Here is a 17405-nt window from a genome sequence, read left to right on the forward strand (position 1 = left end):
CCTTGGCTAAAGGGCTAATGGGATAAATATCTCCCATCCGCCATGCCAGAAGCATGACTGCCATGGCATGAGGGCTGATACTGACAGGTAAGACAAAGGCATTTGGTAGGAGATTAATTAAGAGAAATATTAAAGGATAAACATGCTCTATTGCTTCAGCGCGCGTTTCGGCTGGGCGCGGCTCCGCGAGCCGCACTCTGTATCAGTGAAGACATTTCTGCCTTTGCAGTTAATCTCACAGCACGTGCAAAGCACAAGTAATAGGACCTGAGAAATCCTGAACTGCTAAGTCATCCTTCCCTCTATGATCCAGAGCCAGCACTCAAGGTATTCACACAGAAACTGTCACTGCTGTAGGATCTAAAAGGTGGAAACAGCAACAGGACCTGTTTGCTGAGTTGTGGGCTCATCTTTTTCACAAGAGGAGGTGTTAGGAAAGAACATAAAATGAAACGGAATATATGGTGCCACATGTATCACACACATCTCACACATTTCTCAAAAACGCAGAATACAACTATAAATGCAGGGAAGGCAGAAAGAATTAACAAAGGTAGCAAAAAGACTTGTGAAAGTGACTCATCCAGCTGGAGCCTGCAAAGAGGGAACGGAAGTGAAATACAATAAAACCACAAGAAATAATGAGTGAAATGAAGGTCAGAAGAACTCACTCACTGTTTCTCATAATAGAAGAGCCAGAAGGCACCAAAGGAAAGACCAGGGAGACTCCAAATAGGGAATGAATGAATGAACAACAGACTTTACCACATAAATTCCTATTCATCTGGGGAGACATGAGGTGTTATGAATTTCAAAATCTCATATAAGTTAAAATCAATTCTGAAAAAGATAAATTCATGAAGAAAAACCTTCAAGAAACATCTAAATGAAGGCTCAAATTTCTGTTTTAGAAAGTTCTCAGCTCTCAGATTTCTGAACGCTAAAAATATATACTAGGAAAATATAATTGCATGCCTGCTTATTCTTCTATCCTTTGATAGGCATATACTACTCAAGAATGTTTAACTGTATAAAGTCAAAAATTCTTAGTTATGTTTATAGCCTGGTTGCAAGTCACTCACTAAATTTCCATTTTGAACTGCAGCGTGGAAAAAGACACTGTAAAGCAGATGACACAGTAATGAAGATTTTCCTTCTTTAGTTTCACCTAGAAAAACTGTAGTACTTCTACAGAGGATTTATTAAGCTGTATGTTAAAAGTAGGTATTAAGGGGGGATTCAAAAGATTTAAGATACAGAATAAAAATAAAAAGTGGAAAAAAAGTTTTAGCTGCCATGAATTAAGCTTCAGCCATTTGCAGCACACACAGATCTTAGGATATGGTTACCTCATACATTACAAAAAACCAAAAAAGGGAATACATACCAATGGGATAATATGCAGTATTAATAAATGAGACTGTAACTCCACAGGTCAAACAGTATATTGTAGAGCTACCCATGTCCATTTATTTCATCACAAAAAATCAACTCCTTCAAACACTCAGGAAGTTCTGTAATCCTACTACCTAATGAAAACTGGAATGCTGGTTTACAGTATACAATTTCTGCTCTCATACTGAGGAACTTTAAGACTAACACTTTAAAAGATACATCAACATATAAAGCCTGACACTGAAGTTTCCTTTAAGTGACAGCTCTACTGACCCCAGCTCCTGTTACTTCCATCATATCTATTTTTATACAACTACAGAACAAAACTTTGCAGTACATCTTGAAAAAAGGGATTAAAAATAGCGTGAAATATTTTCTGTCTTGTCACAAGCAGGTCCTAGATAGGCTTTTCTTCAGATGATATTTTTCTCCAGCATCCACATATGAATAAAATTGGGTTAATAAAGATCTAACAGCAATTTTTTGTTCCATTTTACTTGTACATTTCCTTGAGTTTGTGAAGTTATTCCAAAAGGATTTCTGACTGTACCTTTTTAAAAAAAAAACAGAACTCATATAAATTATATCTTTGGTCATCATTATGCCTTCTTTTCACTTAAAACAGGAATGTTAGTAAATACTCTAACTACAAACTACTTGAACCTTTAAAACATTAATACAGAAGGAAGAGCTGACAAATGATTTATACATTTTGTCCTCTAAAGAAGACCAGAGAAGCAGCAGATGCCGATACCTCATATCTCCAAACTTCTTGCTGATAGCTGTTCCTACATTGCTGATAGCTGCTGTTGCTTTTTGCCCCGCATGGCTCAGGGTCTCATGTGTTTTCTTGTAACTGGAAACAAAAAATAGAACAGAAATAGTGTTAAGTATTAAAAAAGAGAGACTAGAATCCCTGCAATTAATTTCCCTCAAAGTCCCAACCACTGAAATGTTAAGAAACATAGTAACTACAGCTCAAAACAAAAGGTGAGGATGCCCATTTCTGCACAGCTTCCTAAGTGCAGGGTTCTCCAGAGAGCAATCCTTCACTAAGCAATCCTCTCTTTCCTCCTTGCAGATAACATCCCTCAGATGGGCCCATTCACACTGGTTAAAAGAAGAATGCAGTGATTTGTTGAATACCTGTTTGATACAACTTCTGTTTACAGAAAATCATATTTACATCAAGTATGTATTTTTCCAGCAGACACTGACCTTGTGGCAAAATCTGCTGTCTTGAAGCATGAAAAGAATCACAACAAATACAACTCTGCTCTTTCAAGCATATATATATTAGGTAAATTTAACAGATACAAAATTATTCTGTGATATTGACAATAGAAAAAAACTATCAAATCTGTTTCCATATGCCACAATTTTCCTTTTTTTTCACTTTTTAAAATTTCTTTGAAGAAAGAAGGCTTGGGGAAGGACAGAGAAAGAAAGATGAAGAAACCTAGATAGTGAATGCATATTCTTAGTAGGACGGAATTATTTTAAAAGATGTCACTAATTTCACTTATAGCATGCAGATTCAAACAGAATAATCTTAATTTACTGATCCGGAATACACATTCTGACCCATACAGACCCTTCAGTACAGTTAACTTGCACTCTCAGAGTAATCAATAAGCTTTTCTGCACAGATGATTTTCTGCTGACTAAACTAATTCTGAGCATGTCAGAGGCTTCCTTCTGAGTAACTTATCTGATACTCCCAGTGATGCAGACAAGCTCAGAATTAGAAGTACTGACCTAGTAACAAAAGGAGAGCACACTATAATCAGTCTTGTATCCTGTGGTGTGCGTTGGCAGACAAGAACTGAAGAAATGATCATGAAAAATACAGAAATAAAATTCCACTGATTCTCATTCTCCTTTGAACAAGAACTGTAGGATTGCAAGCATGTACCAAAATACACTGGTGACTGATAAAAAAGAATCCCACTGCCTAAGTCCTTACAACAGAGTATTTTCTCCTTATTAGTATGTATATGAAAGCAAGAACTTTGTGGAGGAAGGAAGGGAAATAAGATTAACATTTGCAGTATGGCACATCACATTTTATGTCACATCCTTTTAGCCCGAGCAGTACCTATTGCTGAAAGTCCTCTGTTCCGGATTGTGTTTTACAGACCACTGGTTTGATGGCAGATGCCACATAATGCTCTGTTCTTTCAGACAATATATTTTGATTTTATGTTCCTAAGCCACAGCATCCTACTGACCAAACAAGTTCTTAAACTGCCAGTGAATGGGCTCCTTCTATGAAGGTGCTTGTCTCTGTTTTCACTGACTAACAAGGCAATCCATAGGGAGTAACTGAAGACTAGGGTACCAAATCTCTAGGAGTCTCCAGTTAGAAAAGCTGAACCAAACACATGCACAATGTTGAATGACAATGAGGGCTAAAACATTGCAATGCTGGCAGAAGGAACACAAATTATAATTAGAAAGGATGAAGGTCATGCCTGTTTTATTCATTCTAATACAACACAGAGAAGACGGAGAAGATTGGTTTTTACCAGATCTCCTTTCTCCTTAGCCAGCCTGTCCTTGGATGTAGCAAAAATGCAATACCCATTTCACTGAGGCCTCGTCCTCTAGCTTTACTAGTTTAATAGCTCTGTCATTCGCTTGCTGAGAGTAGATGTACTCTCCTAAACTAGAATGGGATGAGACCCTAAAATAAGGATGCTACAGTCAAACTATAAGCACGTAGTTTTTTGGTAAGAGTTGCCTATGAAAAAGAAGAAAACCAAATATTCTATTGCCTGTGGCATACAAGTCTTAAAGTGTCTGCTAACAGAGAAGCTTCCTAAACCATTCAGCACAAGTGGAATTTTGCTGATGACAAAATGAAGGCCAAGACTTGACTTCCAAGTCTAAAAGGTCCTTTGTAGCACAACCTATTTATGTACAGGTTGAATGTACATAGTAAAATACTTTTCAGATTGAACTTATTTTTTGAAATGACACCTTGGAGTTAGTTTTATTCACAGGCATATTTAACTTTATGACAAAATGTCTCCATGTCTTATCATGTTCTTCACACCGTGTAAAATGATTAAGAGAACAGTCCTAAATGTCCCATACAGCAGACAGACCTAAATTTCACTGAGAAACATTAGAGTCCCCTACGTATTTCTGAACATTACATTGGTTAGAACACATCTTCTGGAAAGTGGCTGAAATGACACTGATTTTGACATTCCAACAATATTGTGTTTCTCTGTAAATCACATAAACCCAACATCCTCCAGTATGTCTACTAGCAAGAAAGACATGGTGACTGCATTTGTGTTCCTAATACTTTTGACATTACATAAGAGTGTAAATCCAGCTAAAACTGTTACACAACCAGTCTTTTTTCAGCACCAACTTCAGCAAAAATGACCTATGACATGACCCCTCCTCCCTTCAGCAATGCTGAAGACAAGCTTTAAGGATAACAACAAAGGTGAAAATTGAGCACAACATACAATACCTGTCAGCAGAGTCAAGAAACATTAATTTCATCAATATTACTATGATGTTATTAATCAATATCATCTCATCCGAGCTCACTGATAGCTTAAAAATCAACCCCCTGCCCATTCCCACCTCTCCACCATTATATGTATCACTATGCCTTCTTCATAAATAATCTGTCCACAGAGCACATTGCCTCACTGTAGTTAGATATGCTCCGTGTCGGTATTTTGATATATGATGCACAGTATTTTGGCTAAGATATTTTTATCCTCATAGTTATGTCATGTTTACAGCATCCATTTGATATCTTGCCAAGCACTCTGGTAACAATGATCTCTTCAACACATTGTCTCTGTCACCTGGGAATCTGCTCAGCTGTATTTCACATTAATCATCTGACCAAGCAGTTTGCATCATCTCATGTAACTCAGAGCAGTTTGTACTTTTGTTTTCATGCACTGAACAGCTTACCTCATTTTCAGAAACCTTTACCAGCAGAAATAAAGTTGGATATTCCAGGTAAGAACTACAGACACATTAACTGGAAAAAGTGCTCTATGTATGGTTTAAGTCCTCCTTACACCAGCAAGTGCTCTGCATGCTAAGTCATCTACAAGACCTGTGCACTCTCATCCTTTGAGCAGCCACTGCTAGCAATCCTTAGGTGAGTGCTGACCACCAGCTCATTGAGACAGGTGACAGCACCTCAGCAGTCAGTCAGCCAGCAGCTCAGATTAGACCAGTGACCCCAAAACTTATAGGTGGAAATGCTCCAGCAAAAACAAACTCAGACAATTTAGGATACAGGGATTCAAGAAATAGCACCTTCCATTCAAGCCATGGTGTGCCTTTTTACACAAATACATCATTACACTCATACAAAGGCACCATCAGCATTACACCAGGTGCCCAGTAGCATTAGCAAAAGTAGAAACAGGCTACTTGATTTATTCAGTTAGAGTAGGAATGCCTGCTCTGATTTTGCAGCATCTGAAAATACTCTGTAGCACAGAAGAATTGCTGGTAATGGTTAACAAGAATCATATTCTGTGCTTTCACTTAGCACTTAACAGTAAATATTTATAATGTATTTCATAGACAACAGGGATTAAACAAATAAGATATATCAACCACTGTCTCAATTGTAAACTTGTAAATAACACTCACCTGTGAACACTTGAACATTATCTTTATATATGACATTAACCTAAGAATTTCATCCATCAACTTCTGATTATAATTCTGTTTTCAAAATAGGGTATTTCTTTAACAGAAGCAATTATTTATAGAACTGATTATCAGAGGTTATCACAAAACATACTGATATTGCAGTTATATTCTGATAACATGCCCAACACAATTAAAGGAAGCTTTAAAGACAACTCATGTCTCCAGTGCTGTAACATACTATTTAGACAAAGCAGATTTACAGCATATTTTGACTGCATTTTCACTTGGCAGTTTCATATACTACATTTAGGTTATACTATCCTGTGACAACCAGATCTCACTAGGTGATTTTTACAGACAGTGAAAGGAAACATAAGGAGATACTGTTTCATTAAACACAACATGTGAAGGAAAGAGTGCTTCATAGAGAGAACAGGCAAGCAGCAGCCTTTTAGAGAGAACTAGACATTTAAATGGCCAACATCATCTGCAGGACAAGACAGGACAATCATACTCATCTCATCTCAGTACAGAACTGCCCTTCACATGACAGAGTTAAATGTAACCTTCCTTCACAGGTGTAACACATGGCCTGCTGACAGAAGTAGGCTACACATATAATATTTATATTTTGCATGTCAAGCTGCGCATTTGATCTACTGCAGTGAATTATAAGGAGTTTTAATTCAGCTTCTGTAAAATTAGTACATTTGCATTATAATTAGAACATCTTCATTCAGCATTGTGCCTCTCCATCAATGCTTGCTGGCAAAACGAATCTATTTGAGAAACCCTCGCCTGTGATAAGGCTCACAGAAGATGTAACAGAATGCAAACAATTAACAACAAAACCATACAGTAGAGCAGAGCCTGGTAGCACAAGCCATGCCCTATGGAGCTTACTTCTTTTCAGTTTTCAAACCATTAGTCAGCTTAAGAATGACTTTTCTGCAATTGATCTAAAGCATCTGGATCCCTGAGAAACTCTCAGCTAGAAGACTGATTTTCTGTTGATTTTCTGGGAGAAACAGGGCTCAGCATTAACTAAATTATGCTAATGCTCAAATGAAATAAATGCATATATGAATGACAGAGAAAATGTACATAAAACATTCTCTAAGAGCATTCTTACTTGTCATTTTTGCCACAAATGAACTCTAAGCTGTTGTATGTTATTTTGTAGTTTGTTTTGGTGGTGTTTTTTTAGTACTCTCCTGAAATTCATTCCAACTTCAAAACCAAACAACAGACTTTTTTTTTTGTCATCCTTCCCATTGCCAGGGATGTTAAGCATTAACAGAAACTGCTGGCATTTGGATGGGTACATATACCTAAATCTAAGGAAGTATGCCCCAGGTAGTTCCTCTCCCACAGAGAGAACTGAGGGAACTGAACCTCTGCAGGCTGCAGCCAGAAATCTGTGGGCAGCACATGGAAGGTGACTGTTCAATAGGCTGGAGAGAGTCACAGGTCAGGAAAGGTGCCAGACAAAGGTGCCACATGTTCTGGGCTATCCTGCCCTGTAATCTTCAAGCACTTGGAAAAATCTGGGATACAGTTGTTTGAAACACATTATTTGTGCAATGTAGCATAGAGTGGGGGGGGGGGGGGGGGGGGTGGAGGGGGGAGAAGTGGGCTACAGTTACTCTCCAGGTAGAAAAGTCAAAATATGTTTGCTGAAGCACAGAAGATCTTAAGACATTACAGGCCGAAACCTGACAGTTCATCATACCTTAGACTGTATCAGTAACACTGTCTGTGGGCTCTGTACTGTACATTAGGTTAACAAAATTATGCAGATTAAACATATCCCAGCCTCTCTTTTCCTTTCTTCCCCTCCCTTTCTCCTTTTCTTCCTTTTCATGTAGTTTTCCTCCTCTTTCCTTTTCATGCTTTTTTTTTCTTTTTCCTTCCATTTCTCCCTTTCTTTTACCTTTTCCCTTCCCTTTCCCTTTTCCCTTCCTATTTTTACACTGATGCTTTCCTGGATATTTTTAATCCTTGTCATTTCAGAGATTCTAACTGACCTTCGGGTCTCCCTTCCCATCCTTACAATTCTATACACACACATACAGATAACTATAATACACATGTATATATTTTCTGGTGCCCCATGATAATTACAGTGGGTTTTTCCCTGAGAAACGAACACTGGAACAGATCACCTGAGCTTACTGTGGAGTTTCCATTAGCTGAAGGTTCTGGTGCAAACAAATGGACATACACCTTTTGGACAAGGAACAAAGAGAACAAATTAAGTTAACTTCTTGAAGCCCTTTCTCCTTATTACTCCACCCTTCCAAATTCAAGGCCAGAGACACATGCAGAAAATCAGCAAAGTAATTATATTTGAAGACAGCATGAAGATTGCCTGATCTGACAATCAGTCAGTGGAAGGGAGAGGCTCCTTTTACTTCCATATAGCACAGACTCACACACAGGTAATGTACTTGCTAAAGCCAACACAATTTCTTCACTTACACAACTATTACATTTACTTGCAAATTTAGAGAAGAAAATGTCAAAAGGTGATTACACATAGCAATGAACAGAAACACCCACATTTCTTTTACTACCACTCATAAGAAGTATGTGTGTGGGAACACAGTTTACTTAATTCCTAGAAGTCACAGTAGGACTGTGGCTGTCCACGAATTATATCTGACTTACTGAAAAAAGTTCTGAAACTTTGGAACACATTACTATATATTTAAAGTTGTATTAACAAAGACTGCCTGCACCACAGATTGTAAGCCTAAAACACATGCAGTGCAACCGTTACTTTCTATTTTCTTATCACCTGGCAGAAATTTGAACTATAAAACATTAAGTTCCCAATAGCTGTTGAAACCTATGCAATTGTCCTCAGGTTTCCTATCAGAACTAAGCTTGCTCACATAGTTCCACATTAGTCAATGAATAGATCTTTATTCTATCTCTGGAGGAAAAGACCAAGTCCATGTTGAATGTTCTTGTCCCAAATCTTAATTAAATATCACATGCAAGAACAGAGCAACACTGAAACCTTCCTAAAAAGGCTTGAAAAGACAGCTACAACCTAAAAACAGCCCAGAGCCCTGTCTAGGAAACATGCTGTTTGGAGCCAGCACATACAGTTCTCTTGATTTTGGCTTCTAATTCATGAGCTTTTTCCTTTCTGCAAGTGAAAATTTTTGTCTGAGGGCAAAAGATGAAAAGCCATTTTGAAAACAACTCTGTCAGATTCCTATCCTAAATGTCAGTCTTGCGTGGATCCACTTTCTATCACATCAAAGGCTTCCCAGGCCCCCAGCTGGAATCACTAAACATATGGGCTTTGAGACATTTCACATCATTTCATTACTACAGCCCTTGAAGATATAAAGAGTTTCCTTTAATTTTTTAGCTATTCTAATAATTTATTTGCCATGTACTGCTGCTTACAGTGGTTTGAATGTCTGGAGTATTTCTCTTCTGGAAAGGTTTAGTAGCAAACCAAGCATTTTAATCTCCGAAGCTCTTGCCATAGTTATTATTCCATCCATGGGTTGAAAGGTTAACCATTTAAAACAGAGGAGGTTCATGTCTTATAAGAGTTGGTAACATTTCAAGAAAGGATGACAAAGGAGTTTGTGGGAACTATTAGGCTGGAGTGAATTTACTGGTGGGTAATTTTACAGGTACAACTGCTCCTTAGAATCTCGGTAGTACTGAAATAGATCCCAAGAGGACAGGACTATGATGTCTTATGTTTTTTTTCCAAAGAACTACAGAAGAGCACCAAATGAAAAGCTGAGGGACAAAGCTGAGCAGGGTTACAACATATATGCTCAGCAAAGGGCAAGATCTCTTGTGAATCTATGTCTTTAGTGCTTAATATGAGGGACTAGTGAAAGAATAAAGTAATCCTTGTAACCTTCTCCATATATAATGAAATGCAATTCTATAATTGCATTGAAGAATACAATTACTTGGGACTTTGTCTGAAAAAAAATGAAGCAACAGGCGTCTCAGTAAGTTCAGCAAAGGGCAATGCAGAGTCCTGCAGCTTGGGATTAATAACCCAGCAGAGGCTGGGGATCAACCAGCTGGAAAGCAGCCTTGTAGAAAAAGACCTGGAATCCTGGTAGAGAACAGACTGGACATGAGTCAGTGCCTTGGCAGCAAAGGTGGCTAACAGTATCCTGGGGTGCATTAGGAAAAGTGATTACAGGGTGAGTGAAGTGACACTTCCTCTGTCAGCCCTGGTTATGGCCACACCTGGAGTGCTGGGTCCTGTTCTATGCTTCTCAGTACAAGGCAGACATGGACAAACTGGAACAAGTCCAGAAAAGGTCCATAAAGATGGTAAAGGACTGGAGCACCTCTCATATGAGGAGGCTGGGAAAGCTGGGACTGGTCACTTTGGAGAAGGCTCATGGAAGGATCTCATCAATGTATATAAACAACCTAATGAAAGGAGGGAAGAAGATAGAGGCAAGCCCTTTTCAGTGGTATCTAGTGAAGGTGCAAGAGGCAACCAGCACAAATTAAATGCAAGAAATATTAAAATATATTAATATTTTAATATTTAAGAAAAATAAAAATGTTTTTCACAGCAAGGACAATTGAACATGGAACAGGTTGCCCAGAGAGGCTGTAGAATCTCCATCCTTGAATACATTCAAAACCTGACTAAACATAGTCCTGAGCACTCTGCTTTAGCTGGTCCTGCCTGAAAGAGGCAGTTGGACTAGAGAGTCTCCTGACATTGTTTGCTGTCAACACCTCAAATATTTTGTGATTCTGTATAAAACCAGGTCAATCTTCATAAATACTATCTTCTACCTTAATCCACTATACGGTGAAAATCTGAAGTATGGAAGGTAAGGAGACATGTGGGAACTTTACAGAAGCACCACCAAGAAGCTTCAACTAAATACAATTCCTTCAGGTTATGTAAAACCTTTCCTTTGTAGCAAAACGTTAATCAGAAAAGCTGAATTATGGTCTTTAGAAATATCCATGTAAAGACACTTGTAATGATTTCTTAAGCTAAAATAAATAACCTCAAACTCCACCAACATGACCCTGCTTCTAGCATCTAAATAAGAATGAATTATCTATTTTTAAAATATAAAAAACCTGCATTGCTGGAAGTTGAATATCCACCCACCTCTGTTCACTGAAAACCCAATCATTAAAAAGGTGTGTGGGGGAAGTCATTCCAGTTGAATGCCTTACCACCAAGAAACCAAACCAAACTCCAGGCAATCATTTGCTCTCTAGTTGCTGATGTCCTCTATAGCAGAGTCCTTTGTCTCCCCCAACACATGGATTATACTAAACATCAGTGCACTGAACAGTACAGAAAATTAATAAGGAACTTGTGGCCAACCATTTAAAACTTAAATGCTTTAAAATTGGCAAAATCCCAAGTTTAAATTTAGTCAGTAGAGGTGGCATGCATCCTGTAAGTTAGGTCATGACTCTTAACTAGTGGTCAAACACACTTCGCAGGACTGTTTCTGAGAGAAGTCAACCCCTCTTCCTTTAAGTCCATTCTAACCATAAGAATGCATCCCTAAATGGAGAGCTTAAAAAGAGTAACAATAAGTGGACAAAAACTTAGGTGCTCTGCGGCTTTGAAAAATTCCCTGTTAAAGAAAAGTCGTTTTAACTTATAGGAAAGCACCGCAGCTAAGTGAAACAAAATTTGTCCTCTTAAAACCAGGTCATTTTAAAATTTAAAATGAGTAATTGTGGATTTAGAAACCTAAAGTACAGGCATGTAAATATTTTGAACTTTTTATTTTAAAACAGGCTTTTCATCCTTCCTAAATCAGAGAATCTTGGTGAATAATGCTATCCCACTGCTATTTTGGTACAGCAACAATGAATCATCTCTATTACTCAACACAACCATTCTTAAGAATGCTGGATTACCATGACTTGTACCAGCACTGGTGTTCTGGCATGAGTGTCTAGCAGAATTATACAGCAGTTGGACCATAAACATGAAAATTTTTAGGCGCACAAATGGGACTCCTGCTTCTCAGTTCCATGTAACTATTTCTGGACACTTATCACCTAATGAACTGTAGTTTCTGAAACTCATCTTAAATAAAAAGTAGCAGCTACCACACTGAAAAAGTCTCCTAAGTCTCTCTATCTTTGTGGAAAATGTCAATGTGAAGGAAAAATTAAGAGCTATCTGGGAACTTGCTACCAAATTGCAAGCAAAAATGAAAGTTTTTGTTTCAAAATTTTGCTCGTCTCTCCCAGTAATTCTAGTTCAGATGTCTTGTACCCCTCCTCTCTTCTAAAGCTCAGTATCTCTAAACTATTCTCTCCTAGCACATACCAGACATCCTCACCAAGGCAACACTGATACCCCTGCTAATGACATCTCATGAGAAACAGGACCTAGATGAGAAACTGTCCAACAGTGAGAGACAGGAAACATACAAATTGTATTTTTTATTAAGGGGTTTATTCCTTATTTGACTTCTCATGAAAATACAAATAATAGTTCTTTATGTAAAAATGTACATTTTAACATACTTTACCAAGTCTCTGTCAGCACCTTGAATGCACTGAGAGGAACTGCTAACACTTTTCCCCCGACTCCCCCGAGTTTGGCCGCTCAGGGTGAGTTCTGGCACTGCACAGCTGTGAAACCTTGGGTAAGACTGTGATCGAAGTGTTGTGCAAGAGTTGGGACAATCCTTGTTAAGCACCTTTTCCCTTCACTTGGGAGCTATACTAAAGCCTAGACTGAATTTAAGACCAAGTCATGTTACTGGTATGCCTCTGTCTGGCCAGGTACCTCATAGATCTTGAACTCACAGATTTGACTCCCTGGCTTGACCTAGGACCTGGCTCATCAATACAGACACACCTGCAGATCTGAACTCTTGGCTTGACCCTCTTTGCTGTCATTGGACCTGGTCTGCTCTCTTTGTTCAGGTATTGTGGGACTTCTCCTTCATGGCTGATGCCAGTGCCCCCCTGCATTCCTTGCTGTCAACTCCCAGCTCAGCTCAGTTGTGGAGAAGCTCCCTTTTACTTCTCCTTAAGTGTCAAATTCAGTTGTCAAATGAAGAGGGAAATAAAAAGTAAATGACTTTTCAGACAGCACTTGATGAAAGGTGGGTGGTTCTTTCTACCAATGTTGCTATTAATTCAGCCCAAAAAGTTTTAGAAAAACATGGTATGTTCATACGTGTAAGTATAAAGATCAGTACTCACGCAGAAGTTGTCTGCATATCATGCCAGCTTTTGCTAAAGTTCTGCTTCAGTTCATTCATCAGACTTACGCCAAGTTTTTGTTTAATTTCAACCAGGTGCTTCTCTTTGGCTGCTAGCACTTGCCGCAAAGTTGAAATTTCATCCTCTAGCTGAGGGAAACAAGGAGAAAGGAGAAAAGTATTATCTTGTTCCCACAGAAGGATAACCACATACAATGTTAAAAGGCTAAATGAATCTCACAAACTTGTGCTTTTCGTAGGTAACTAGAGAAACAGAGTCAAGTGCTTGTGGAGATCACAAAGGCATGCCCAGAACAGAGCTGACACTACATTAAATTAATGCCTCAAACTGTGTCACCTATGTGCACCATCACACACATGCATTTGATAAGAGAGAGAATTATCCAGTAAGGAAGCGACTTCACCCAAATCTGCCTTAGGGCATTAGGAGTCTCAAACACCAACTTTTCGTTCAATAGCAAAATGAGAATGGACAGGACAAGAGAAGACTGGAAAATTCAAGCAAATATCTGTCTTTGAATGCACAGGCTTTTAATGTCACATTTGCAGATTTTTAGTCTTCTGGTCCTGAAAAAAACAGATGCAAACTCCTAGGAGCAGGTTAAAAAATTAGAAAAATTGCATGATAATATATGAATTGAGAGTCAAATATTATATCCTTGTCATATGAGTTTTATTTATGTGCTTTAGGCCCTACATATTTCAAAATTGTAACATAAAAATTTATAGATGGACTATTAACATGAGCAATTAGCACCAAAAGCATAAAAGCAGTCAGAAGACACAGCAGATTAGTCTTTCCAGACATCCTAGTATTTAACAAAATTCTGTGATTTCAAGCTGTAAAGATGCCATCCAACCCAAACAGAGGAATGCAATTCTCCCTGCAGCAGACATTTCTTTGAAACATTTAAACAAAGCCAGTGTTTTACCAAGGCAAGAACCAGAAGACAAGACTGTAAGAAGTCTGTGAGAAGAGAGACTGCAGAATTGTCCTGCCATTGGCTCAGAATCTTGCTCCTTGGGCAGCACTCCTGCAAGTGAGCAGGGGTTTGCATTCTTCACCTGGAAGCCTCCCAAGCCAATCCACACAAGCAGCACGTAAAGATACTGAAGCTAACAAGGGCAAGTGACACCAGAGCAGCTGCCTTTCACTTCAGGTTTACAAATTCCCTTACCAACTGTGTTCCTTCCTCCATATGTTAGTAGGATAACATATGGCAACTTATCTGATTACCATATGTTAAGTTCCCTGGAACCCCAGTCTCCCTGTGATTTAACTCCATAGGCTGCAGGGAATGATGCAAGAACCAGCTGAAGCAATGCTGACCTCTAAGGCTATATTTGGGACATCAGTACCAGCATTATTTTTATTTTACACATTCATGCATTCTGATTCACTGTAAAACTGGCTGCAAGCTCATTGTTCTTGAAAAAGTTTCATCCTTGAATCCCCCAGCTATCAGTTTCTTTTCTTACTACCTGCTATTTAAATATTCAAGCAACTCAGGAATTAAGCAGCAAGACTATGAAGACAAAGCCATGACCTGAGTGAAGCAGGCATCAGTATTCACCAGTGCCTGTGATGCCAACACTTCACCAGTAAAATACACAACAGTCCAAATGGCTTTACTCCTCCCCATGTCCTTTATGCTCCATTATATTCCTAACCTGCAAATGGAATACTGTCAAGAGGCAGCTGTCAAGAGTCTGTCTTCCGAGAGGATATCTGGTTAAATGCTTATAGAAAGAAAACACACAAGTCAGCATTCCTCAGGCAGCAGTTCAGAGCTCCTTTTAGTCGTTTCCCACCAACAGCACCCTTAGTGCACAACTGCCTGTTCAACGCTGCTAAAGAAGTTAACTTAAACTGATGCCAGGACACTTATGGGCCAGCACTAGGCTGATCACTAGGTAGTTGGATACATAATTTCAGGGCTTCCAATAAAATTAATTTCCATCTGTTCCACTGAATAGACATCTAAAGCTGTGAAGGCCTAAGCAAGCATTAGCCATGTGCTCAATGGCATAAGTATGAGCAACATTTTTGACTAAAGAAAAGTAATTTATTATTTATAACATAGCAATCAGTTTTGAATTGACAAAATCCTCCTCAACTTCCATCATTTTGAAATAATGACAGATACAAAGCCGCCCTCAAGTACTCAAATATCACTGACTGAAGACTCTGAAGCAGGTAGAAAGGATTGGGGACTTACAGTCTTGAAAAGCATTTAAGCGTGTAACACAGCTAACTCTCATGGAAGTCAGGCATCACCCGCTTAGGCATTTTTTAAAAGTCCACTTTTATAAATGTAGACTCCATTATAAAGCTAGAGCTTAAGTCAGCAGAAATACAAGCTTCTAGTTCTCATGCTTCCCTTCTTTCAAAGTGCAACAGAGTCAGAAGAATACAGATACATCATACAGGGACAGAGTTCCCTGCTCCCGTAAATTTGCAGCAAAAGGTATTGGCATCTTTCCTCAAACTGGCAATGAACAGTAACACACACTGCTGAACCTGTGCATCAGCTAGATCAAACCAGATAGCTGCTTCTGTGAAGGCGTGGGAGGGGGAAGACACCAAGGAGTAAATGACTACTTTCATGAGTGTAATGGAAGGACAACTGACAGGAGTGAGCAAGGTAGCTCAAAATCTCAGCCCCCAGGATGACTCAAGAGTCACTATAAAATGCTCCTCACAGTGAGGGAGGTGGCGGGGCAGAGGGAAAGGGAATCTGTTCTGCTAACAATCTTCTGGCTTTATGTAAAGCTTTTGGGCTACTATTTTCTCCTATTATTCTGAAAAGTCAGACTGACCTCTCTGTAAATCCAAATGACTGTTAGAAGTTTCTGTAAGAGTTACTCATTTTAGTTGCATTGTACAAATCCTAAGGCTTGATTGCAGTCAGAGCCCTGCTGTGTTAGCTAGGCTACAAATACAAGAACAGAGTTAAGTTCATGCTCTGAGAAGCCTCCAGTAAAAAGAGATTACTAGCAGGAGAATAGGAATAGAGGATACAAAAAAAATTCTGCCAGAAAACCAGCAGTGCTTGTTCCTCTCCTAAGGTCAGAGTGGGAAGGTGGAAGAAAACAAAGAATATACACATTAGATACACCACACAGAGATGGAACATATATTTTCTGCTTAAATAAATGCATAACAGGTGCTCACAAAGAGATCCCCATTATATCAACTACTGATAGCAGAATTAAGGATGATTTTTACCTCTCACAACAATAAGAGAGGTGCTTGTTCCTACAGGCTCAAACAGGTATTATGTAGCACATAAGGATATGGAAGAAAACAAAACTATCATTGGTGGAGCAGAAAGGGCTTGTAAGTAAAGACTAACAGCTTTTCAAAAGGAAACATTACCCAGTTACCACATTATCAAATTTTTCTTTCTGAAGGAGGCAAGGTCACACATTTTTTGCAGACTTTTCTAAGATAAGCCTCATTTAACTTTAGACTTTTTTCACTCTAAATTCAAGTTTTCCAAACCTTTCTTAGTATAATTATCAGTTTTATTTTGTTTTTAGGCATCAGCTGTATGCCAGTAAACTGCTGTGAGGAAGTCAGAAAATAATTCCTAGGTCAGTCAAGATCATAATACTTGACAGGCAATCTCTCACTTGAATGTTAGTACATGAATTAAAGCATGTCCACAGCATGAGCGACTGAGAACTCTTTCTCCTCTGGCAATCAGTAAGCAGAAAGGACACCCAGAAACATCTGAGATTAATTCTGCTGAGAGAGGCATATCATTCTCAGATGATTGCAGGAAGTTCTGGCTTTTTTCCTTCCTTGTCTCTATCTGCCTGTCAAGTCCCCTTCACAAGAGAAGAGAATCACAGAATGCCTGAGGCTGGAAGGGACCACTGAAGGACATCCGGTTCAATCCCTGCCTAAGGATGGAGACTCCAAAATGTCTTGGAGTACAGTGCTCAGTCACACACACATTAAGAACATGCTTCCTTATGTTCAGGGGGAACCTTCTGTGTTTCAGTGTGTGCCCAGTCCTGATGAAAAGCCAGTAATGAATATGCCAACTCCCAACTGATGTGATAAACCAAACATGTAAATTTTCAGCTTCCTCCTGATTGTTTACAGATGTGACAGGATCAACAAAG

General features: G+C 38.8%; 1 protein-coding gene across 5 annotated transcripts in view; it reads right to left on the minus strand.

Annotated features, from left to right (window-relative positions):
• The window catches only part of TPD52L1 (TPD52 like 1), a 49202-nt gene that overhangs the window by 12748 nt on the left and 19049 nt on the right, over positions 1 to 17405 (minus strand). For all 5 annotated transcript variants that reach the window (XM_069010847.1, XM_069010849.1, XM_069010850.1 and 2 more), the window contains exons 3-4: positions 13252 to 13400; positions 2150 to 2251 (exon numbers count right to left, since the gene is read on the minus strand). In XM_069010847.1, the coding sequence (XP_068866948.1) occupies positions 2150 to 2251; positions 13252 to 13400 (251 nt within the window). The remainder of the gene's footprint in view (positions 1 to 2149; positions 2252 to 13251; positions 13401 to 17405) is intronic.

Source organism: Aphelocoma coerulescens, chromosome 3 (genome assembly GCF_041296385.1).
Source record: "Aphelocoma coerulescens isolate FSJ_1873_10779 chromosome 3, UR_Acoe_1.0, whole genome shotgun sequence".
NCBI lineage: Eukaryota > Metazoa > Chordata > Aves > Passeriformes > Corvidae > Aphelocoma > Aphelocoma coerulescens.